Genomic DNA, 24,155 nt, shown 5'->3' on the forward strand with positions numbered 1-24,155 from the left:
TGGGCCTGGGCGCTGTCCCTCAGCTCTTCAGCTCAAGGCTAGTGCTCTACCACTTGAGCCACAGCGCCACTTCCGGCTTTTTTCTTTTTGCTTATGTGGTGCTGAGGAATCGAACCCAGGGCCTCTGGCATGCAAGGCAAGCACTCTACCACTGAGCCTCCTTCCCAGCCCATACCAAGAATTCTTTAATCCAAAAGACTGCATCAGGTTGAGTGGTGGCTCACATGTCGATAATCTTAGCTACCTACTCAGGAAGCTTGAGATCTGAGGACTGCAAACCAAAGCCAGCCCAGGCAGGAAAGTCTGTGAGACTCTTATCACCAATTAACCACCAAAAAAAAAGCCAGAAGTGGAGCTGTGGACCAAGTAAGTGGTAGTGCGCTAGGCATCTCTAAGGTGGCCTCTCCCACTTTTTCCTCCCTTTATCAAGGATCCTCCCCTCCCCCAACCCCCAGCCAAGTGGGAGTGACTCCCTAGGGATTATGGATGTCCTTACTCTCTCCGACCATCTTCCCAAAGGTCCCAACTCACCTTGCAGCACACGCAGAAAGCCTTTAGGGGGTTCAGCCCCAGCCAGCCACTGTTACCACAGTCCCGGAAGCGGTCCATGAACTGTGTGTACAAATCTCGCTGGATCTTAGACAGCCGCACCAGAATCACATTCTCTTCCTTGGCAGGAAGATGAATCTTCAACACTGTGTGGCCTCTCCTACAGAGGCAAAGAGATCACAAGTAGCCAGCAACAGTCAGTGCAAGATAAAACCAGGACCTAGCACTTTTGCCATACCTCCTTCTTGAGGACCACAACAAACACATTGCTGTAAGAGCACTGTGAAGAAAGTTATCTGAAGGATGAACCAGGCATAGCACCAGTCATGACTTGACTGGGTGACTGAGAGCAGAGGTATGAACTCCAGGTTCTTGTGGCAATTCAGGGCTGCCTCTGAGCTTTCTTTTACATAGGCCATCTTAATGAGGAAGTGACCGATCGCCTCAGAGTACCTAAGCTTTACCCACTGGGATGCTAAAACTGCTAAGGTCATGCTGCAGAACCACCGATGCACATTTACCCCAGGTCAGTAGAATGTTGGCTCTCTCTTGCTTCTCTCTGCACATGAAGGCAGGTGTCTTCAGCAAGTTTATTTATTTTTACCAGTCCTGGGGTTTGAACTAGGGTCTGGGCACTGTCCCTGAGGTTCTGTTGCTCAAGGCTAGCAAGTTACCACTTGAGCTACAGTGCCATTTCTGGCTTTTTTTTTCCTGTGGATGTGATACTGAGGAATGGAAGCCAGGGCTTCATGCATGCTAGGCAAGCACTCTACCACTTACCACTAAGCCACCATCCCAGTTACTGGAGTAACTTTAAAGTGAACTTATGAGTGGAGTATTTGAAGGTCAAACTTGAGGAGAATGGATAAAATAGATACCCATCATGTGCTAGTTATTTACACAAAGGAGTTATACTGGTAGGGAGGGCCCTCCTAGATATCGGCTCTCTTGAGTTTCAGCATGCCCGATGCTCCCGAGCGGCTCCTCTGAGCATTTAGAGAATGGGGCCTTGCGCCCAGCTTACCTCTGCACAAAGCCCTCCAGGAGGCTATGCAGCACGTGGCTGCGGTACCGCATGAGGCGGACGTCCTGTGGTGTGCTATCAATGCACTGCCCGTTCAGGATAGGGCGCTCAAACATGTTGCTGAACTCCTGCCGGGTGCCAAGGAAATCTGGGCGCACAAAGTCCACCATGCACCAGTACTCGATAAGGTTGTTCTGCAGCGGGTACCCCGTCAGCACGACCCGGCGGCGAGAACGTATGTTCTTCAGGGCCTGTGAGGTGCTGGCCTGGCAGTTTTTGATGCGGTGCCCTTCGTCACAGATGACCACATCAGGGCCAGGGCGGCATAAGGCCTTCTCAAACTCTAGGGAGGGAAGAGGATCCGGGGTCAGAGGGTGAGAGGGCCTGCCCTTACTCAATTACATGAGAGGCAGGGGAGCACCCTGGAAGAGACAGAAGAAATGAAGGAAGCAGGAAAGCAAGTGTCAGCCCCCATTGGTTTGACAGGATGCTAACCTGGCCACTCAGCTCAAGGCACCACTTCCGGTTTTCTGGTGGTTCATTGGAGGTGAGAGTCTCAGGGACTTTCCTGCCCAGGCTAGCTTTGAACTGAGATCCTCAGATCTCATCCTCCGGAGTAGCTAGGATTACAGGCGTGAACTACTGGCGCCCACCTACTATTTTTTTAGGCTTAAGAGTAAAACTGATTTGCTTGAGTCACTTCATAAAGTACCAGCCTGGGATTACAAATGTGTCTGGTGAGCAATGAATAATCTGGGCATGTCAGAGTGCTCTCATCTCTGGAGGCTGGCTGGGAGGAGCTAGCTAGTCTCCGGCAGTTGTTTACCAGTCATTGCTAAATGGCAACACTCGCCCCAGCTCTACCACAGAAGCAAATCTAGAAAAAAAAAAGACCCTCAAAATACATGCTCTTTGAATCTTTAGAAACTTTCTTCCTCAAAGGAGCAAAGGCCCTTTTTAAGAGGAATTGGCTACAACTACAAACAGAATAGTTTTCACTAAATGCAACTGAGATAAACTGCTTTTATAAATTCAGGCGTTATTCCTCTTCTGACCTTTTTTTTTTTTTTTTTCAGCTCAAGCCTAGCTCTCTACCACTTGAGCCACAGTACCACTTCCTGCTTTTTCTGCTTATGTGGTGCTGAAGAATTGAACCCAGGGCCTCATGCATGCAAGGCAAGCACTCTACCACTGAGCCACGTTCCTAGCCCTACTCTTCTGACTTTAGATGAATTAATTTAGCCACTTTGTAAATATTTTAATGCTTTCTCAGAAAATCTCCAGCGGAGTGGTAAAAGCAGTTACCTTCTCAACTGTTCTGTGGGAGAAATATGAACAGGGGCGTTTCCCCTGGGCCAGAGTGTGTCCTGTAGAGAAATCACCACCTTTTGTAAGCCACTGGAGGTTGCCCAAACAATCCTGGAGGATCAGGATTTCTAGTTCTTAACCATAATTAATTTCAAGACTTCCTTGAATACCCAGCTAGGTGCCATTACAGACACAAATTCTTTTTTTCTCAGGAGTAATTTCCAACAGGGGCTGCCCACCTTTCCGAAACTCCTGCTGTCGATCTTCTTCATCTAGGTCAATGATGATTGGATGAGATCGTTTCTTGGTTTTCTTTGGTCGGCCCGTGGCAAAGGATTTCTTCAAAGTGAGGAGTCTGTACATTTCGTACCCCATCAGCATCACCCCACCTTCTGACACCCAGTCGGCCATCACTTTAGCACGAGATGCCATTGTCCTACAAGAGTAAAGAGAGAGAATTTCTGCAAAGTTGGTTTTTTTTTGGTCCAGTTGTGGGGATTGATCTGGGCCTGGGCACTGTCTCTCAGCTCTTCAGCTCAAGGTGAGCTCTCTACCACTTGAGCCACAGCACCACTTCCAGTTTCCTGGTGGTTCACTGAAGATAAGAGTCTCACACTCTTTCCTGCCCAGGCTGGCTTTGAACCGCAATCCTCAGATATCAGCCTCCTGAGTAGCTAGGATGACAGATGTGAGCCACTGGTGCCCGGTTTCTTCTATTTATTTATTTTTTTAAGGTGAACAGGGATAAAGTATTGTTTTTTGCTACCTCTCAGGAAGAATTCCTTACAATCAAAGCTATGTTGATGTTCCCTGAGACTCTGATTGCCAAAGATTTCATATGACAAGCACAGAACTGGCCAGTTGCCCAAGAACCTCCTTGCATCCCAGAGGTACTTGTACTGGATCACTGATGGTGGTGAAACAGCAAGAAACAAACAATAACTCAACCAAAGAAGGCAGAAAGAATCTAGGAAGACACCACACACACTTAAAACATACTGTTCTGACATCCAGGTCCTAGGGGGAAATCTAAAAGGGATGAAGGGCCACAGAGCAGAGAACAGACGACCTACTTGTGCTCATCATTCAAGATGTGAACCTTAAAGAAGCGAGGCTGGACTTCTTCAGGCTTGTTGTCAGCTGGAAGGGTTTCAGGAGCCGGAAGCCACATGTTGAACTCTGCCAGCCAATTCTGGAGAGTATTAACCTGTCAGAAAGCCAAGTCCAAAAAGAGATTTAAGGAGTAAGCTCAAAGCTGACTTCACATGAAGCTTTACAGGGCTCAGTAACCCAGAATTCTTCTCAGCAGGGTCACTAGGTGAAGCCTTCCCCCAAACTCTTACCGGCACAATGGCAAGGACTGTTTTGGCTGGTGTGTGGCGGAAGAGGACGTCAACAAAGGAGATAACTTGCAGAGTTTTCCCTAAACCCATGCTGTGAGCCAGGATACAGCCAAAGCCACTGCTGGTCTTAAACCTTTCCAGGGACTCAACTAGGTTATCATATAGGAACCGGATCCCGCCAATCTGACAAAAACAAAAACAAGATAAATGTCAGAGGACCTCAGGAAAGACCTGGCCTCTAGTTCTACTCACTTTGAAACTGCATCAGAATTAAGCAAGTGAGTAGCTATTCTCACAGTTAGCTAGAACAGTCAGAGAAATTTCCCTGTATCCTGATGTTAGTTTTATACAAAATACAGAATAAAGCATTGCCTAGGAATAATGTCCCTTGTTTTTTTTTTTTGGGTCTGGTTGTGGGGCCTGAACTCTGGGCCTGGGCGCTGTCCCTCAGCTCTTCAGCTCAAGGCTAGCACTCTACCACTTGAGACACAGCGCTTTTTTCTTTTTGCTTATGTGGTGCTGAGGAATCGAACCCAGGGCCTCAGGCATGCAAGGCAAGCCCCCTACCACTGAGCCATCTTTCCAGCCCAATGTCCCTTCTCTATAAGAGTCCACAGCACCAAATTCCTGACAGGGTCTCTCATTCGGACTGCCTGGGCCTGGGGGAGGGTATCTCCTCTAGGTGATCTGTCCGTAAGAAGTGGGTCTTATGCTGAGTAAATCTCTTGACTTCATGAGACTTTCATTCATTAGTCCTGGTTCCAGGCCCTGGATCAACACAAACTGTTCTGCTCCTATCAGAATGTCTCTACTGTGTCTTTTGGATCACACCTTCTTAATCAAAGCCCCGCTCTCCAGGAAAGTCAGTCAGTGTCTCTCTGTCTCTCCCCCCTCTCTCTCTTTTGCCAGTCCTGGGGCTTGAACTCAGGGCCTGAGCTTCTTGGCTAGCACCATACCACTTGAGCCACAGTGCCATTTCTGGCTTTTTTTTCTCTCCTGTGTATGTGGTACTAAGAAATCCAACCCATGGCTTCATGCATGCTAGGCAAACACTCTACTACTAAGCCACCTTCCCAGCCCGCCAGAAGAATCTTGAAGCATGGAACTGCTGGGAAGAAAGATAGAGCCTAATAGCTGATTATGGGATCAGACTAGTACTTTGAAGGCTATGATGCTAATTATCACCAGCAAGCAGACAAACGTTCCCAGCAAGGCAAGCATAAGAGGGTGAACATTTGCTGTACCTGATGAGGTTTCACGGCCCGTGCCAACTGTGGGGCCAGGAAGACATTCTCCTCCTCTGGAGGGTGGTTCAGGTTGACAAGGACCCGCCCAAGAGCATCATGCTGATTTAAGGCGTCATTCACGTGGGTGCCACCCTTCTCCTCTTCCTCGTCCTCCTCACTGACGGACTCGCTGCTGTCTACAATGTGCAGAGTGTCCTCCTCCCCAGAGCTCAGTTCAATCACCTCTGAGAAAGGAAAGGGGGCGGGGGGGAAAAATCAAACTAAGACACCACTCAAAAGGAGAAGGTGGAGAAGAATGAAAATAGCAAGTGGGTGAATAACTTGGTAATCCATTGCAAGTAAATAGGAGGGCAGCACAGAGAAACTCGGAAAGCTGTCGATCAGTAAGGGGGTTGGGGGAGAAATGGACACAGGGAGGGTGGGGACTAGCAGGAGGGGGATGGGCTGGTAGGGAAGATCTGGGAGGTGGAATACTGTCAAAATCGATTATTTGCACATATGAAAACAAAACAAGGGGGCTGGGAAGGTGGCTCAGTGGTAGAGTGCTTGCCTTGCATGCCTGAGGTCCTGGGTTCGATTCCTCAGCACCACATAAGCAAAAAGAAAAAAGCCGGAAGTTGTGCTGTGGCTCAAGTGGTAGAGCGCTAGCCTTGAGCTGAAGAGCTGAGGGACAGCGCCCAGGCCCAGAGTTCAGGCCCCACGACCGGACCCCCCCCACAAAAAAAAAAAAAAAAAGAAAACAAAACAAAACAAGGAAAATTTTGTGGAGATACTATCTTTCAGGGGGTCTGATAGAGAGGGTCAGATGGATTGGAATCCGGTGCAAACATGTGGTGTGTAACAATTAACAATGAAATCTCCCCCAGTATAAATAACATAAGTAGAAACAAACCCAGGGAGCAGAGAGAAATTTACTGCCAGTTGTTAGAGGAGAAGAACACAGAACCTGATGAGGAAGAACTCACATTATATATGATTAAGGGAAGTTGGTCAAGAGTAGGTTCCAAACCAAAGGAGGGAAAAGGACTAAACGTCCTGAGAAGCATAGCCAGTCTCAGGAGGAACACCAATCGGGGGCAGGGGAGGAATCTTACCATCTCGACTGCCTTTCTCATCCTCACTGCCGCTGCTACTGTCCAGACAAATGACTTCCTGGGCCAAGACCCGAGGAGGCAGCTGGGGACCTTCACTCGCACGTAAGACAATTTCCTCTAGGAAAAGATGGAAGTGAATGTCAAGCTGCAGTTAGCTCAAGCATATTTCCCAGAATGATCTACCACCCTTTCCCCATGCTGGTTTTTGTTTGTTTGTTTTGGTCAGTTGTGGGGCTTGAACTTGGCTTGGGCGCCGTCCCTCAGATCTTCAGCTCAAGGCAAGTGCTCTACCGCTTGAGTCACAGCGCCACTTTCGGTTTTCTGGTGGTTCACTGGATATGAGTTTCACAGACTTTCTGCGGGGGCTGGCTCTGAACCGTGATCCTCCGATCTCAGCCTCCTGAGTAGCTAGGATGGCAGGCATAAGCCTGGCACCCGGCTCCCATGCTGTTCTGGTGGAATTTCCAGGGGGAACGGAGTAAAGGGTGTTTTAAAACCTCAGTCCTCTTTCTGAACTGAATCTTACTTCCTGTTTCCACCCCACAACCAGCAAAGGTCCTAGTCCATGGTATGTTAAATTCCATGGGGGGGGGGATCTTAGTGAAATCAATGTGAGGAACCCATATTTATACATCTTTTTTTTTTCCAGTCGGTTGTGGGGCTTGAACTCTGGGCTTGGGTGCTGGTCCCTGCACTCTTCAGCTCAAGGCGAGCACTCTACCACTTGAGCCACAGCACCACTTCCGGTTTTCTAGTGGTTTATTAGAGATAAGAGTCTCACGGATTTTCCTGCTTATTATTATTATTTTTGGCTCAAGGCTAATGCTTTACTCTTCTTGAGCCACATCTCTACTTCTAGCCTCTCAGTGGTTCATTGGAGATAAGAATCTCATGGACTTCCCTGCCTGGGCTGGCTTCAAACTGTGATCCTCAGAGCTCAGTCTCCTGAGTAGCTAAGATGATAGGTGTAAACCACCACTGGTGCCTGGATCTATTTACTTTTTCCAGTGACAATTCTGACTGTGTGCTTTCAAGAAGCTAAAGGACTTTATTTTTATTTATTTTTGCCAGTCCTGGGGCTTGAACTTGGGGCCCTGGCACTGTCCCTGAGCTTCTTTTGGACAAGGCTAGCGCTCTACCAGTTGAGCCACAGCACCACTTCTGCCTTTTTCTGTTTATGTGGTACCAAGGAATTGAACCCAGGGCTTCATGAATGCTAGGCAAGCACTCTACCACTGAGCCAGGAATGTGTTCCTGGCCCCACTAAAGGACTTTAAAAGATACCTAAGAACTCACAATAATATTCCAGACCTATCTCTAACCTCTGTGGAAGCTTACATCTCTCTTCTCCCTAGAGGTAAGGGCCCTTCCTGCGGCAAACATTGCTTACCAGGTAGGAACTCCAGGGGAACAGTGGGAATGGGGGCTGCATAATCTTTCCTCTGCTGCTCCAGACGCTTCCTTCTTTCCAATTCTTCCTGCTGTGCTGCTTTGGTAACGGGCTCCAATTGATCCTCCCGGAGTAGCTTTCTGAACATTTAAAGGAGAGTGTTTGGGTCCACTTAAGATTTTTTAAAAACAAAATTTAGGCGTACTTATAGGTAAATAAAAGAAAAAAACAACGCTAACATTAATTTTATTTTTTAAAATTTTTGCCAGTCCTGGGGCTTGAACTCAGGGCCTGGGCACTGTCCCTGAGCTTCTTTTGCTCAAGGCTAGCGATCTACCTCCTGAGCCACAGTGCCACATCTGGCCTTTTTTCTGTGTATGTGGTAGTGAGGAGGAATCGAACCCAGGACTTCATGCATGCTGGGCAAGAACACTACCACTAAGCCACATTCCCAGCTCTTGGTCCCCGTTTTCTCTACGTAGCACATATAAAAGATGGAGAGTACAACAGCTGCTGCTGGTTTTCAGCTTTGTGGACACTGGGAGACAAATGAAAAAACACAGGAAAAAAGTGGGAAGACGAGTTCCTAGCATCTTTTTCCCCTTGGGCCACACTGAGGGCTCCTTGATGGTGGTGAAGGCCTTTCTTCATCCATTCTCTGTAGCCAAGTCCACTGGACCTGAGTTGTACCTTCACTATTGGGGTTTTGTTTGAGGACAAATCTCACTATTTAGTCCAGGGTGACCTGGAACTCAGTCTACCTGGACCCTCCTTGTGTTAAAAGTTTCTTGAGTACTGAGGTTACAGGTTGCTTCATCGGACCTGGCACCTTTTACTGTTATAATGAAGGTACACAGATGGGCATTTTTTGCCGTTAGCGAATTCTCTTGCCCTAACCAGTTCTGCCACTGCCAGGCTTATGATAAAGGTCTTGTATCCCTCTTCCCTCCCCTTTCTCCTTACCCTGAGCAAAGCTCACCGTATATTTCTCCTCATATGAGAGGGCTTCTGAGCTCTCTTCTTTTTGGGGTCCTCGGAGGCAAGGATTTTGTCTTGATGGTGCCTAAGCTGCTCTGAAGGCTCAGACTGAGATGAGGTAGTTGAAGTGCACCGCGGTGGCCGCTGCCCATCTTCCTCCAGCTGGGCATGGTCAGTGTCACACATGCCTTCTAGAGATGTGTCTGGAGGGAAAAACAAGGAGAAAGAAAGAGGTGGCTTTACTGAGGGAAATTATTATTATTATTATTAATTATTTTAGTTTTTACTTGGAAAAAATGGTTATCATTAAGGAGTTATACAAAGGTGTTAGAATCCCGTAAGTCAGGTAATGAGTACCATGCTTCTTGGATGATGATGTCACCCCTTCCTTTGCTCTACCTCATTTTCCCCATCACTCTTAATATGATTTAGTGGGATGATAAGAATTAGGAGGTTTCATGGTCTTAGGAGACTCAGGCACAAAACCTTAGAAATCAGGTTCCAGACAGGCACCAGTGGCTCACACCTGTCTTAGTTACTCAGGAGGCTGAGATCTGAGGATTTCAGTTCAAAGCCGGCCTGGGCAGAAAAGTCCCATGAGTCTTTTTTTTTTTTTTTTTTTGGTCTGTCCATCTTGGGGCTTGAACTCTGGGCCTGGGCGCTGTCCCTCAGCTCTTCAGCTCAAGGTGAGAGCTCTACCACTTGAGCCAAAGCACCACTTTGTTTTCTGGTAGTTTATTGGAGATAAGAGTCTCATGGCCTTTCCTGCCTGGGCTGGCTTTGAACTGTGATCCTCAGATCTCAACCTCATTAGTAGCTAGGATGACAGGCATGAGCTACCAGTGCTGGCCTCCATGAGACTCTGATCTCCAATTAGCCATGAAAAAACCGGAAGTTTTGTTAATCCTTGAGCACAAAGAGATTTGGGGACAGCGCCCAAGCCCTGAGTTGAAGCTTCACAACTGACAAAGAAAAAAAGAAAAGAAAGAAATTGGGCTCCAAATACAGCTCATGTTCACTTGTGTGTGACTCTCAGATAAAGCCCCTTTGCCTTTTGTCCTTGAAGTATTCGCCCATTCTACTTGTCAACTATTTAATGAGGGCTTACAACATGGTGAGCACTACCCTAGAAGAGCTCAAGAGTGGCAGGGAGTACTAATGAGCCTTGATCAACTAGTGTGAGCCTTGGCTCATAGTCATGTTCTACTGAGAGGAAGCCAGGTCCAACTGCTCATGTATGCAACCTGACACAAGAACTAAGAGGCTGGGGGATGCAGCTTGGTGAACTTGCCTAGCACTGTGGTTAGATCCTCAGCATCATAAAAAAAATCATTTTTTGATAGAGAGAGAGAGAGAGATCAAAATAAAGCTCCAAGTCTGACTAGCTGCTCTCCCAAATTCACTACACCCTTCAAACAGTCCTCTTCAATTTCCACTTGAAACACTCCAGCAAAGTCTGTTTTCCTTTAAAAGAACTCTTTCTGGGAGGAACTCCTCCTTCTCAAAGGACAAATGCTTCCACAGCATTTCCACATTTGTCCTAACTCACAGCTCTTCTTCTTCTTCCCAAATGAATAGCTGTTTCATTCATTCATTGCTAAATGAATATTCTGTTTGGACAGCATTTCTTCAGAAGGAAATAGCAAATGTAAATGGCCATTTCCACCACCACTATAGCTTCCCCTACTCACCAACTATATTTGGGGCTGAGCTGACACACTTCAAATTAAGTTTTTTTTTTATATAGTTTTTTTTTTTTTTGTCGGTCGTGGGGCTTGAACTCTGGGCCTGGGCGCTGTCCCTCAGCTCTTCAACTCAAGGCGAGCGCTCTACCACTTGAGCTACAGCGCCACTAAGTTGTTGTTTTTTTTTTTGTTTTTTTGCTGGCTTCTCTGGCCTTGTTTTGATAACAGTCTTATTTTGTTTTTATTTGGTTTCATTTTTACTGAGCTATATATGCTCCAATCCCTGATAATGACCTTTGATATTTTCCTGGTCTTGTTTTGTTATGGTTTTATTTCACAAGCAAATTTATTGAGCAACCATTTGGAAAATACTTGGCAGCGAGGCTATAAAGTAGGCAGATAGGACAAAATCAGAGCACAGAGGGCAGGTCGTGAAGGTCAGATCAAAAGGTCTGAAACTGATCTGTTGGGTTGTAGGAATTTGTTGCTGTTGCCTTTTCTTTTGGAAATGTATTTCCTTCTGGCTTCTAGCTCCCTGAGTAGACTGCTCCTAAGAGGAGAAAACCAAAAAAATAAAATAAAATATAAGCAAAAATAGAACCTGCTGATCTTCCAGTAACATAGACAGATTCTGTATCAAACATTCTTTCCAAGTTATGAGGCCTGGTTGTCAACTTCCTGTCTGGCAAGGAGCTGAACAGAGCCAAATGCGATAGCAATTTAACAGTCAGACATAGTATAGACTATTTCTAAGCACATTCAGTTCACATACAAACTTCTTTTTCTCTGTATTCCTTCTCACCCAGTATTCTCTGAATGAAGCCTCAGTTTCTGGGATCAACTACAACTGCTTGCTCTTTAGCCAGCAACAATAGATGAATGGACATAGAAACTGTAGTATATTTGCACTAAGGAATATATATATTTTAGCTAACAGACAATCTATAGAGATAAAGAGTTGATTGGTTGTTACCAGGGATTAGAGGAAAGGGGTAACAGGAGTGATTGCTTATGAGAAATGATTTTTTCTGGTAGCTGACACAGAGCTACTGCTTCTAGCTAAAATAATATAGTTTGAGACAATACTTTTATTAAGAACAACTAGAAATTCATTTTCACATTAAAAAAATTTTAACTTAAAAGTCATTGAGTGGAAGTGGCATGATTCCAGAGAAGAAAAAAATTAAGATGCAGTGAACCCACAACTAGCAGGTTGTTTATTTGTTTGTTTGTTTGGGGGGGCGTTCGGTCATGGGGCTTGACTTGAACTAAGGGCCAGGGCGCTGTCCCTGAGCTCTTTTTGCTCAAACCTAGCACTCTACTACTTGATTGTTTGTTTGTTTGTTTGTTGTTTGGTCCGGTCATGGGGCCTGAACTCTGGGCCTGGGCGCTGTCCCTCAGCTCTTCAGCTCAAGGCTAGCGCTCTGGGGCTGGGAAGGTGGCTCAGTGGTAGAGCACTTGCCTTGCATGCCTGAGGCCCTGGGTTCGATTCCCCAGCACCACATAAGCAAAAAAAAAGCCGGAAGTGGCACTGTGGCTCAAGTGGTAGAGCGCTAGCCTTGAGCTGAAGAGCTGAGGGACAGCTCCCAGGCCCAGAGTTCAGGCCCCACAACCGGACCCAAAAAAAAAAAAAAAAGGCTAGCGCTCTACCACTTGAGCCACAGCACCACTTCCGGCTTTTTTCTTTTTGCTTATGTGGTGCTGAGGAATCAAACCCAGGGCCTCTGGCATGCAAGGCATGCGCTCTACCACTGAGCCACCTTCCCAGCCCCAGGGCCACTTCCAGTTTTCTAGTGGCTAGTTGAAGATAGGAGTCTCACAGACGTTTCTGTCTGGGTTGACTTTGAACTGTATGATCCTCAGATCTCAGCCTCCTGAGTAGCTAGGATGACAGGCGTGTGCCTCTGCTTGGCTTGCTGCTTTTTGACAAGTTGAAATGCTGGGACAAGCAGCTTAGAAATGAAGCCACCCAAGCACAAGAAATGTTACTAAACACCAAAGAAATCATGAGAACTTTTGACAGTTTCATAGAGCCATAAAAAGCAAAAATTAGAGACGTGAGAAGCCAAGATTCTGGTAAGATGGAATGGCAGGTCTGAGCCAAAATCTTTGTCCATTTTCTGCTGAAGTCATTTACCGTATCCTAAAGCTGCCTGAGCTAGGAAGCTGAGAAGCTAAACAAAGTCACATAAAGCAGAACAGCTACTTCTGAAATCTCTAGTACAGGGGAGGCAGAAGATTAGGCCTTTGAACCCACCAGAGCAGAATAAACACCAGTGTGCCAGAAGTAGACAACACCTTGCAATCTACAATCCAGTCTTTCATTCAGCACTGTCCAACCAGAGATAAAGTATATCAGCTTCACTCTACCTTCCAAGAAGAGGAAAGGGAAACCATTTCTACAGATACCAGTGCCTAGGCTCTGAATTCAAGCCCCATGACAAAAAACACCACAAAACAAAAAATCTAGCAATTTTCCACTTTTTTTGGGGGGGGGTCAGTCGTGGGAACTGAACTCTGGGCCTGGGCGCTGTTCCTCAGCTCTTCAGCTCAAGGCTAGAACTCTACCACTTGAGCCACAGCACTACTTCCGGCTTTTTCTGCTTATGTGGTGCTGAGGAATCCAACCCAGGGTCTCATGCATGCAAGGCGAGCACTCTACCACTGAGCTACCTTCCCAGCCCCTGTATACACTTTTAAATGTGCACATACTTCTAAAAGAAGTAGGCCAGGCATGGCAGCTCAATGGTAGAGAGTGAGGGCCTGGGTTTGACCCCCAGCACTACCCAAAATAGTGGGGGAGGAAAGGGAGTAAGAAAAAAGTGGAAAAGGAAATGTCAATTGAAATGACAAAGTAACCATATAACATTATAGAAGCCAAGGGCTTCAACTTTCACTCTGGGCCAGATGGAGCAACTCCTCCTGAACTAGCCCTTTGAGGTCCTTTTGTTCTATGTAGTTTTGCAATGTGGATAATGAGGACACAGCCCAGGATGCCTTCAAACTTGAAATCCTCCTGCTTCAGCCTCCCAAGTGCTGTTATAGGTTATGTGCCAGCATGCCTGGCTGAGGAGATTCGATTTTATTTTTTTAAGGGTTTCAAAATGATCTGTCTTGGCTAGGAAGGTGGCTCAGTGGCAGAGCGCTTGTCTTGCATGCATGAGGTCCTGGGTTCAATTCCTCAGCACCACATAAGCAGAAAAAGCTGGAAGTGGTGCTGTGGCTCAAGTGGTAGAGTGCTCGCCTTGAGCTGAAGAGCTAAGGGACAGCGCCCAGGCCCAGAGTTCAAGCCCCACAACCGACCTGAAAATAGAATAAAAAGATCTGTCTCATCTTATGAGAGCTAGAATTAGTACCTCCAGTTCTGGTGGACTCATAACCAGTAAAATTAGAGGAAAGTGGGCTTTTCATTTGTTTTGCTTGTTTGCTTTGTGAGATGGGGGTCTTGCTTGCTATACAGGCGGGTCTGGAACTCAACATCCTCAGCCTCCCAATGCCTGGATTATGGGCATATACCACCAAGCTCAGACCCAAGAAGGTACTTCCTTCTTCTTCTTTGGCCATTCCTGGGGCTTGAACTCAGGGCCTGGGCACTGTCCCTGAGCTTCTTTTTGCTCAAGGTGAGCACTCTACCACTTGAGCCACAGCACCACTCCTGGCTTTTTCTGTGTATATGGTACTGAGGAATTGAACCCAGGGCTTCATGCATGCTAGGCAAGCATTCTACTACTGAGTCACCTTCCCAGATCCGAGAAGGTACTTTTTGAAAGCAATGTCAAATTCTCAGTGTAAGACTGCAAGCTTTGAAAATGGAGATGCTCAACTGCTCAGCAACTCTGCCCAGGGACAATTTCTTGGTACAGCATGAACAGCCTTGAGTTCAGCCAACGAACTATTAAACTGAAGAGGCCGAGGTCAGACTTCAGAACAGATAAATGCTGGAGTAGTTTTGAAGAATATATTGAAGGGAAGAGAACTGAGGGGGGAGAGGGGGAAGGTTGGGAGTAATCCCAAGTAAGGCTCTTCTTAATATCAGTTACAGGGTTGAGAGCAGAAGCAACTCGATGTTTAACAATGCTCGGGAAGAGCAGTGCCATGGGAATTGGGGAGTTTCCAACCTGCCAGTGTGGTAAGATCTCATTAACACCTTATTAACACTTCTTCCATACAGCTGAGACAACAGAAAGATCATCCCAGCGGAGTGCTTGGGAGTAAGTCCTTATACTGCTCTCCCTAATAAAGCCTTAAATCACAGCCTCCCATCATCTACAAATAGAGCTTGATTAAATACCTCATGCTTTTTGATAAATAATATATTAAAAATAAAAAGCAGTGTAAAACCAAAGCTCAGCTGGGAGCTGGTTGGTGGCTCACGCCTGTGATTCTAGCTACCCAGGAGGCTGAGATATGAGGATCATGGTTCAAAGCCAGCCTGGGTAGGAAAAGTCTGTGAGACTCTCCAATAAACCACTCAGAAAACCGGAAGTGGCACTATGGCTGAAGTGGTAGAGCACTAGCCTTGAGCTGAAGAACTGAGGGACAGCGCCCAGGCCCAGAGTTCAAGCCCCATGATTGACAAAAAACAAATAAACAACAACCAAAAAAACACACAAAGCTCAGGGGCTGGGAAGGTGGCTCTGTGGTAGAGCGCTTGTTTTGCATGTATGAGGCCCTGGATTAGATTTCTCAGCACCACATAGGTAAAAAAAGCCGGAAGTGGCGTTGTGGCTCAAATGGTAGAGTGCTAGCCTGGAGCTGAAGAGCTGAGGGACAGTGCCCAGGCCCAGAGTTCAGGCCCCAGGATGACAAAACAGACAAACAAAACCAAAGCTCATTAAGATGGATCAGTCAATAACTGCTCTGCTAAAATCAAGGAACAATCTTTTTTTTTTTTTTGTCAGTCATGGGGCCTGAACTCTGGACCTGGGTGCTGTCCCTCAGCTCTTCAGCTCCAGGCTAGCGCTCTACCACTTGGGCCACAGTGCCACTTCCAGCCTTTTCTGCTTATGTGGGTGGTGCTGAGGAATTGAACCCAGGGCCACATGCATGCAAGGCAAGTGCTCTACCAATGAGCCAACTTCTCAGTCCTCAAGGAACAATCTTTAAAGAAGAATACTAGAATGCAGAGTCTCTCCACAACACAATGAATTCAGCACTCTGTCTAAAAAAATAAAAAGTGGGACCAAGCTGTGACTCAAGTGGTAAAAGTGCAAGCAAGGGCCTGATATCAATCCGAAATACTGAAGGAAGGGCTGGGAATGTGGCTTAGTGGTAGAGTGCTTGCCTAGCACACATGAAGCCCTGGGTTCAATTCCTCAGTACCACATACAAAGAAAAAGCCGGAAGTGGCATTATGGCTCAAGTGGTAGAATGGTAGGATTGAGCAAAAGCAGCTCCGGAAGAGTGCCTAGGCCGGGAGTTCAAGCCCCACCATTGGCAAGAAAATGAAACAAAACCAAAGAAACAAAAAGACCTCCAAATACTGAGGAAGGGAGGAAGAGGAGGAGGAAGAGAAAGAAAGGAAGAAAGGAGGAGAAGAGGAAGAAGAAGGGGTGGGGCGGGGGGAGAAAAGGAGAAGCTATTTGAAGGTTGGGAATATAACTCAGCTCAGAGGTAGAGAACTTGCCAGCATTGAAGAGGCTTTGGGTTCAATCCCCAGAACTGAGGAGAGGAAAAAAAAAAAGTTTGGAAGAGAGCCTAAGTAAACCCAGAAGCAAAGGAAAAAAAAAATTATAAAGTAGAAACTTAAAAAAAAAAAAAGATAACAGTGGCGGTTACCCAACCAAAACACAGTTCTTTAGAAAGGATAATAATATTGTTCAGATGTTTGGGTAACCTATGAAAACCAATATAAAAGTAAGCTGTTATTATCCAATAGGGGATGAAGCTACAAATAAAAAGGGGTTAAAGGAACTGTTTCCTTTTTTGAAAAGGTTTCTCAAATCTTTGGGAAAAGATCTGAGCCACATTAATTGTTGGGGTGGGCACGGGGGCTGTCCTACACAATTCAGGATATTTAGTGGCTTCCCTGGTCCCCACCCAGAAGACACCAAGAGCATGCCAACCCCCTACCCCCAAAAGTCATGACAACCAAAAATGTCTTTGTAAAATGTCATTATAAACTGTACCCTTACGGAAGAAATAATCCCAGGATGAGAACCACCACTCTCAAAAAAAAAAAAAAAAATTAAAAAAAAAATCAAAAGGGCCACATCAAAGGACACCAGCGAAAACTACATTAACCACAGCCATTCCTAATTTTAGAATAGCTAAAATGGCTGTCTTGGTCAAGGATAGGGGATTGTATCTAGTGGAAAGTTTATCACTGCATCTCTTAAGTGAGGGAAATAATTTTAAATTAAAAGTTACTGAGGCTAAGAGTTGAATAACTATACTTTTTTAAGGAAAACAAACCCATTGGATGCATACCTCCAATTCTTAGACCTTGGAAAGGAAGATTGTGATTTTGGAGGCTAGCCTGGCTACAGAGTGAGTTCAAGGCCAGCCCTTGGCTACATAACCAGATTCCATCTCAAAACAAAGAAACAAAAGGTTGCAGGCTGGGGATGCGGCTTCAATGGCAGAGTGTGTACCTAGAAAGCATAAGGCCATGGGTTCAATCTCTGGCACATAAAAAAAGGGAGGGGGGGGATACTGGAAGCTTGGCTCAAGCAGTTGAGCATGTGCTTGCCTAGCAACTGTGAAGCCCTAAGTTCAAACCTTGTACCACCCAAAATCTAAAAAAGAAAAAAAAATATTACATTAAAAAAAAACAACACACATTATTTTGGGATGGTACTGGAAGCTTGCTTGGCCAACCCTCTACCTACCACTTTAGCCATGCCTCCAGTCTGGCTTTTTGGTGGTTATTTTGAAGATTAAAATCTCACAGATGGGCTGGGAATGTGGCTGAGTGGTAGAGTGCTAGCCTTGAGCAAAAGAAGCTCAAGGACAGTGCCCAGGCTCTGAGTTCAAGTCCCAGGATTGGCAAAATAAAAAACCGCACAACTATTTCTGCCCAGGCCAACTCTGAATCGTGATCCTCTAGGTCTTAGTTTCTGAATACTTAGTATTCTAAGCATGCAGTGCCTAGCAAAAAGCATATAATTTTTTTGGGGGGGTGGGGTGGGGTGAGGTAGGTCTGGGGCTTGAACTCTAGGCCTGGGCGCTATCCCTGAGCTCTTTGGCTCAAAGCTAGTGCTCTACCACTTTGATCCACAGTGCCATTTCTGGTTCTCTAGTGGATAACTGGAGATAAGAATTTCACTGACTTTCTTGCTCAGGCTGGCTTTGAACCACAATCCCCAGACCTCAGCTTCCTGAGTAGCTAGGATTACAGGTATGAGCTTTTGGCACTTGGCCATTTAACCCTTTTAATAGCCATCCTTTGGTATTTATGCGAGTTTGGTTACTGGACTCCCTGAAGCTGTCAAAATCCACAGATGCTCAGACCTCATATACAAAATGTCATAGTTAAAGCCAGTTGTGGTGTCCAGGCCTACAACCCCAGGAATCAGGAGGCAGAGGCAGGAAGATCTATAGTTCTAGGTCAACTTGGATTATATAGCAAAACCTTGTCTCAAAAAATAAAACAAAACCTGCCAGGCACCTGTGGCTCACACCTGTAATCCTAGCTACTCAGGTGGCTGAGATCTGAGGATCATAGTTCAAAGCCAGCCCAGGCAGGAAATTCCATGAGATTTTCTTTCTTTCTTTTTCTTTCTTTCTTTTTCTTTCTTTCTTGCCAGTAGTGGAGCCTGAACTGTGGGTGTGGGCGCTGTCCCTCAGCTCTTCAGCTCAAGGCTAGCGCTCTACCACTTGAGTCACAGTGCCACTTTCGGCTTTTTCTGTTTATGTGATGCTGAGGAATCAAACCCAAAGCCTCATGCATGCAAGGCAAGCACTCTACCACTGAGCCACCTTCCCAGCCCCTTCCATGAGACTCTTTTTTTTTTTGGGGGGGGGTGGGTGGGTCCGGTCGTGGGGCCTGAACTCTGGGCCTGGGCGCTGTCCCTCAGCTCTTCAGCTCAAGGCTAGCGTTCTACCACTTGAGCCACAGCGCCACTTCCGGCTTTTTTCGCTTATGTGGTGCTAAGGAATCGAACCCAGGGCCTCAAGCATGCAAGGCAAGCACTCTACCACTGAACCACGTTCCCAGCCCCTTCCATGAGACTCTTTTTTTTTTTTTTTGGGTCCGGTCATGGGGCTTGAACTCTGGGCCTGGGCGCTGTCCCTCAGCTCTTCAGCTCAAGGCTAGCGTTCTACCACTTGAGCCAGAGCGCCACTTCCGGCTTTTTTCGCTTATGTGGTGCTAAGGAATCGAACCCAGGGCCTCGAGCATGCAAGGCAAGCACTCTACCACTGAACCACGTTCCCAGCCCCTTCCATGAGACTCTTATCTCCAATTAACCACCAGAAAACCAGAAGTAGCATTGTGGCTCAAGTGGTAGAGCACCCAACTTGAGCTGAAAAGCTGAGGGACAGTGCCCACGCCCAGAATTCAAGACCCACGACTGACAAAAAAAAAGAAAAAAAAATCTGTTAAGAAGCCAAGAAGCCAAGAGGGAAGACAGTATGTATATCCATTATCCTTACTAGTAGCAACCAACAGCCAATGTGAATCTGACAAGATTTGTATGGGTGTCTAGAAATACAATTCTAAGAATCCAGACAATGAAAAGCAAAAAAGGGACATAGATACATTGTGTCTCTAAAGCCACCTCAGGAACAATAAATAATGGCTAAGCAACACAGTGTACCCTCATATCATCAGTCTTCTGTCGCTTTTACTTGTTCTACTTTATAAAAACAAGTGACAGGAGTCCAATTAAATGAACCAACAATGGACAAAAGTACTGCTGTCAGAGAAAAACAAAACTAAGATAGCCATTTCCTTGTCAGAGATAAAGTAGTAATGGGGCAGAGATTTAGGCAATATAAAAGGAAAATGGATCTTAGCAGATGTTAGGATTGGATATTAAGTTAACATCAGTAAAGAAAGAAGATTGCTGCTTATTCTGGAATTGGGAAGAGGAGGGGACCCCTGGACACTACCCCCCACACATATCCCCCCTCCCACTGTAATGACCTCAGAATTGAGAAAATACAGAGAGGTATAGGCAAAGGTGACAGGGAGATTTGGCTGGCTGTGACTGTTTGTCCTGGGAGGACTGAGCGCAGCCCCGACCTACAGTGGGACACTTGGTATGGTCACACAGTTGGTGGTTTACAGATAGATGCTCAAAGATCATTGGGGTGGGAATATTTTTCAACTGTGGTCAGGACCATGTCTGGAGGCCAGAGATTCAGGATTAGAAGTAGGAGTTATCAAGGAATGAAAAAGAGCTGGGTTACTACATTTCCCTACTGCCTTTATGTCCACATCAAAAATCAGTGATACATGGGGCTGGGAAGGTGGCTCAGTGGTTAAAGCGCTTGCCTTGCATGCCTGAGGCCCTGGGTTCGATTCCTCAGCACCACATAAGCAAAAAGAAAAAAGCCGGAAGTGGCGCTGTGGCTCAAGTGGTAGAGCACTAGCTTTGAGCTGAAGAGCTGAGGGACAGTGCCCAAGCCCAGAGTTCAGGCCCCATGACCGGACCCAAAAAAAAAAAAAAAAAACAAAAATCAGTGATACACAAATCACCCTCAGATGGATATAAATAATTCACAAGCTGGGTGTGGTGGCTCAGGCCTGTAATCCTAGCTACTCAAGAGGCAGAGATCTGAGGATCGTAGTCCAAAGCCAGCCTGGACAGTAAAGACCCTGAGATTCTTATCTCCAATAAACCACTTGGAAAACCAGAGGTGGTGCTGTGGCTCAAGTGGCAGAGTGCTTGCTTTGAGCTGAAGAGCTGAGGGACAGCGCCCAGGCCCAGAGACCAAGCCCCACAACAGACACCCCCCCCCCAAAAAAAAATTCACATCAGTGCACCAATCCTGGCCCTATTAATGGATATAGCCAACTTAATTACATACCAACTTCACTCCTAAGATCCTTTTTTTTTTTTTTTTTTCAGTCGTGGGGCTTGAACTCTGGGCCTGGGCGCTGTCCCTCAGCTCTTCAGCTCAAGGCGAGCGCTCTACCACTTGAGCTACAGTGCCACTTCAGGTTTTCTGGTGGTTTATTGGAGATAGGAGTCTCACAGTCTCTCCTGCCCGGGCTGGCTTTGAACCGCGATCCTCAGATCTCAGCCTCCTGAGTAGCTAGGATTACAGGCGTGAGCCACCAGCGTCCAGCCCTAAGATCCATTTTTAAGACATACTCGTATCTATCCTTCGCTATATACTCAGACTTCCTGAGGTTTGTCTTTCTCCCTTTTTCAATTCTGGAACAAACATTTTAAGAATATTCTTACTTTTCTAATGCTCCTTATCCAGAAGAAACCATTGTTAAATTTCTCAATTCTTTTCCCAAGGGTTTTTTTTTTTTTTCCTTCTTCTAACTTTCCTTTTAGGGGCTTCTGTGCAATCTGAATTTAAAACTGTCTACTTTTCCTCCTTTGGCTTGTGAAATCAGATTATCTCCAAACTCTCTCAAGGTGATTAACTGATTACATCCAGCAGGTTACAGAACAGAGCAATTCACTAGATTTTAGACTTATCTCCTGCACGGTGGGGGTCTTATTACTATTTCCACTGATAAAGATTTTAAACAATTATAGTCAAAAAGCAAATAGAACCATATTGAAAGAATAGACAATACCAGGTAAAACAACACAATTATTCAACATCTCATCTATCTTACTGTTAGCTGAGTGATCCAAGTAATTGTGGACATTTTTCTTTCAGTCTTTGCTATGTGTTCTTTTACTTTCCTTTTATAGTTGACTTATCTCTTGCTCATTTTGTAGTATCATATTTTCTTGAAGTGGTTCTTTGGCATTTGGCAATTTTTCACTTAAATTTTGTTTGGTGTACTCTTTTAAGTTCTAATTTTGATGTTTCCAGAGTACCCTCTAGTTTTTTTGTTCCATTTCTCCTCTATGTTCATGAATAGTCATATCCAAATATGTAACCTGAGTTGCTCTGTTTTATTTCCCAATTTTTCTCTTTAAGGGCTTGATCCATTCCATGGAGTTCTTGCTTTATGTCTTCAATCTACAACCTGCATTTTCTAAATTCAGCTGTTAGGATCCTTTATAGTAGTATATTTTTCCTCCAGTGATAATTGAGCCTTCTGCAATACATCTCTCAATTCCTGCAGCTTTTAATTCTCCATGAGCATTCTGTAGTTCATTCTTCAATGCCTCCCGTTTCTGCAAGGTTTCTGTTAGTTCAGTTTCGGGGTAGTGTTGTAACTTTTCTCTTTCACAGCATGTGTTTTCAGATGCATTGCTTTTTTTTTTTTTTCCTTCCCTTCATTTCCCACAGCTTTTCTTTGTATTGATCCATCTCAATTTTCACTTGTCTGGCAGTACTAGTAAGCTCAATGACTTCTTGTCTTTTCAAATCTGTGTCATGGGCAGCTGCTTCTGGTTTCTCTTCCATTTTTCTTAGCTTTTCAGAGGAATCTTCCCATTGTTTCTGAAGCTAGTTTTGGTTTGGATACCTGTTTTTCAAGTTTAGTCTAAATATCTTCTAACTTTTCATTTTCAATTGTCTCCCACTATTAACATTTGCTGCTGTTGCTGAAGAATATCTTACAGAATGACATTTTGCTGAGTAGTCTGCTGAAGACAGTGATTCCTTATCTTTAGCTCTTCCTGCAAACAATATATACCTCTTCAGATTTTATTTTGTTTTGTTGGGGCTTGAACTCTGGGCCTAGGCGCTGTCCCTCAACTCTTCAGCTCAAGGTGAGTGTTCTACCTCTTAACCCATAGGGCCACTTCTGGTTTTCTGGTGGTTCACTGGAGATAGTCTCAACAGACTTTCCTGCCTGGGCTGGCTTTGAACCATGATCCTCAGATTTCAGCCTCCTGAGTAGCTAGGATGACAGGTGTGAGCCACAGGAACCTGGCTCAGATTTTTTTATTCAATTGTTTTTCAAACTTTTCTTTATTACCTTCCAACTGATTTAAATGCAAAGCAAGTTCTTACAAATTTCCAATGCTAGAAGTAGTGATGTGGTTCAAATGGTAGAGTGCTATCCTTGATCAAAAGAAGCTCAGGGACAGTGCCACGGCCCTGAGTTCAAGCCCCAGGTCTGGTAAAAAACAAAAACCCTTTTGGGGCTGGGAAGGTGGCTCAGTGGTACAGTGCTTGCCTTACATGCATGAGGCCCGGGTTCGATTCCCCAGCACCACATAAGCAAAAAAAAAGAAAAAAAGCCGGAAGTGGAGCTGTGGCTCAAGTGGTAGAGTGCTAGCCTTGAGCTGAAGAGATGAGGGACAGCGCCCAGGCCCAGAGTTCAGGCCCCATGAACGGACCCTCCCCTCCCCCCCCAAAAAAAATATCAAATTGCTCTAGACAATATTCTCTAACAGTTTCATGTACTATGTTTTCCCAAGGTAGTATCATCTATTCCTACATATTTAAACTATAAAATGATTCCCATATGTGGCTGGGAATGTGGCTTAGTGGTAGAGTGCTTGCCTAGCATGCATTTCCTCAGTACCACATACACAGAGAAAGCTGGAAGGGTACTGTGGCTCAAGTGGTAGAGTGCTAGCCTTGAGCACTGAGGCTCAGGGTCAGTACCCAGCCCTTGAGTTCAGCTCCAGGCCTGGAAAAAAAAAAGAAAAGACTCTCTGGGCTGGTAAGGTGGCTCAGTGGTAGAGGGCTTGCCTTGCATGCACAAAGCACTGGGTTCGATTCCTCAGTACCACATAAGCAGAAAAAGCTGGAAGTGGTGCTGTGGCTCAAGTGGTAGAGCACTAGCCTTGAGCTGAAGAGCTCAGGGACAGAGCCTAGGCCCAGAATTCAAGTCCCACGACTGACAAAAATAAATAAATAAATAAATAAATAAATAAATAAATAAATTCCCAAATGTAAATCCTCACACTATCCTCTTTACTGAAACTTTAGATTTACATTTATCCAACTGCCTACCTTACATATCTGATGGGCATTCTCAGATATTACAAGTGCTAACAAAACTCTTCATTTTTACTAATAAAATACACTTATCTCTCCTCATTTTAGCCCCATTATGCATACAGTTCCTCAGACCAAAAACCTGTGATTCTTATTTTTCTTTTTTTCTCACGTCCCTTCCATCTGTAAGAAAAATCTACTGGTCTTATTCCTCAAATCCAACCATCGCTCTTCATTATCCTTCTAGTTCAAGTTACAACTGTTAACTTTTTCTAAATGTCTCTAAAAGTCTTCTAGTTAATATTTCTATTACTTCCCCTTAAGAGTTCTAGAGCAGCTAGACTGACCCACTCAAAGCCAAAATAGCAAAGAATTTACAGCCACTGTAGGAAGCTGCCTTGTAGGAAACACAAAATGATGGATGTAGTCTTCTCCAGATGACTGTCCTTGCGCTTGCTCCAAATGGGATCTCCAGGTTGGAAGAGATGGGCTGGATCTGAACTGGGCTGCGGCAGTGTCTCCCAGTGGCTTCGATGGATTGTCACACCTCCTACTAGGTTGC

General features: G+C 45.4%; 1 protein-coding gene across 2 annotated transcripts in view; it reads right to left on the reverse strand.

Moving 5' to 3' along the window:
- LOC138807673 (helicase ARIP4-like) overlaps positions 1–24,155 on the reverse strand; it is a 62,227-nt gene that overhangs the window by 13,335 nt on the left and 24,737 nt on the right. For both annotated transcript variants that reach the window (XM_069993444.1, XM_069993445.1), the window contains exons 3-11: positions 8,935–9,136; positions 7,956–8,095; positions 6,566–6,682; positions 5,469–5,695; positions 4,225–4,407; positions 3,955–4,088; positions 3,121–3,317; positions 1,574–1,916; positions 532–709 (exon numbers count right to left, since the gene is read on the reverse strand). In XM_069993444.1, coding sequence (XP_069849545.1) covers positions 532–709; positions 1,574–1,916; positions 3,121–3,317; positions 3,955–4,088; positions 4,225–4,407; positions 5,469–5,695; positions 6,566–6,682; positions 7,956–8,095; positions 8,935–9,136 — 1,721 coding nt within the window. The remainder of the gene's footprint in view (positions 1–531; positions 710–1,573; positions 1,917–3,120; positions 3,318–3,954; positions 4,089–4,224; positions 4,408–5,468; positions 5,696–6,565; positions 6,683–7,955; positions 8,096–8,934; positions 9,137–24,155) is intronic.

The sequence above is a fragment of the Dipodomys merriami genome, unplaced genomic scaffold (assembly GCF_024711535.1).
Source record: "Dipodomys merriami isolate MVZ:Mamm:240054 unplaced genomic scaffold, mDipMer1.0.p SCAF_427, whole genome shotgun sequence".
NCBI classification, from domain to species: Eukaryota; Metazoa; Chordata; class Mammalia; order Rodentia; family Heteromyidae; genus Dipodomys; species Dipodomys merriami.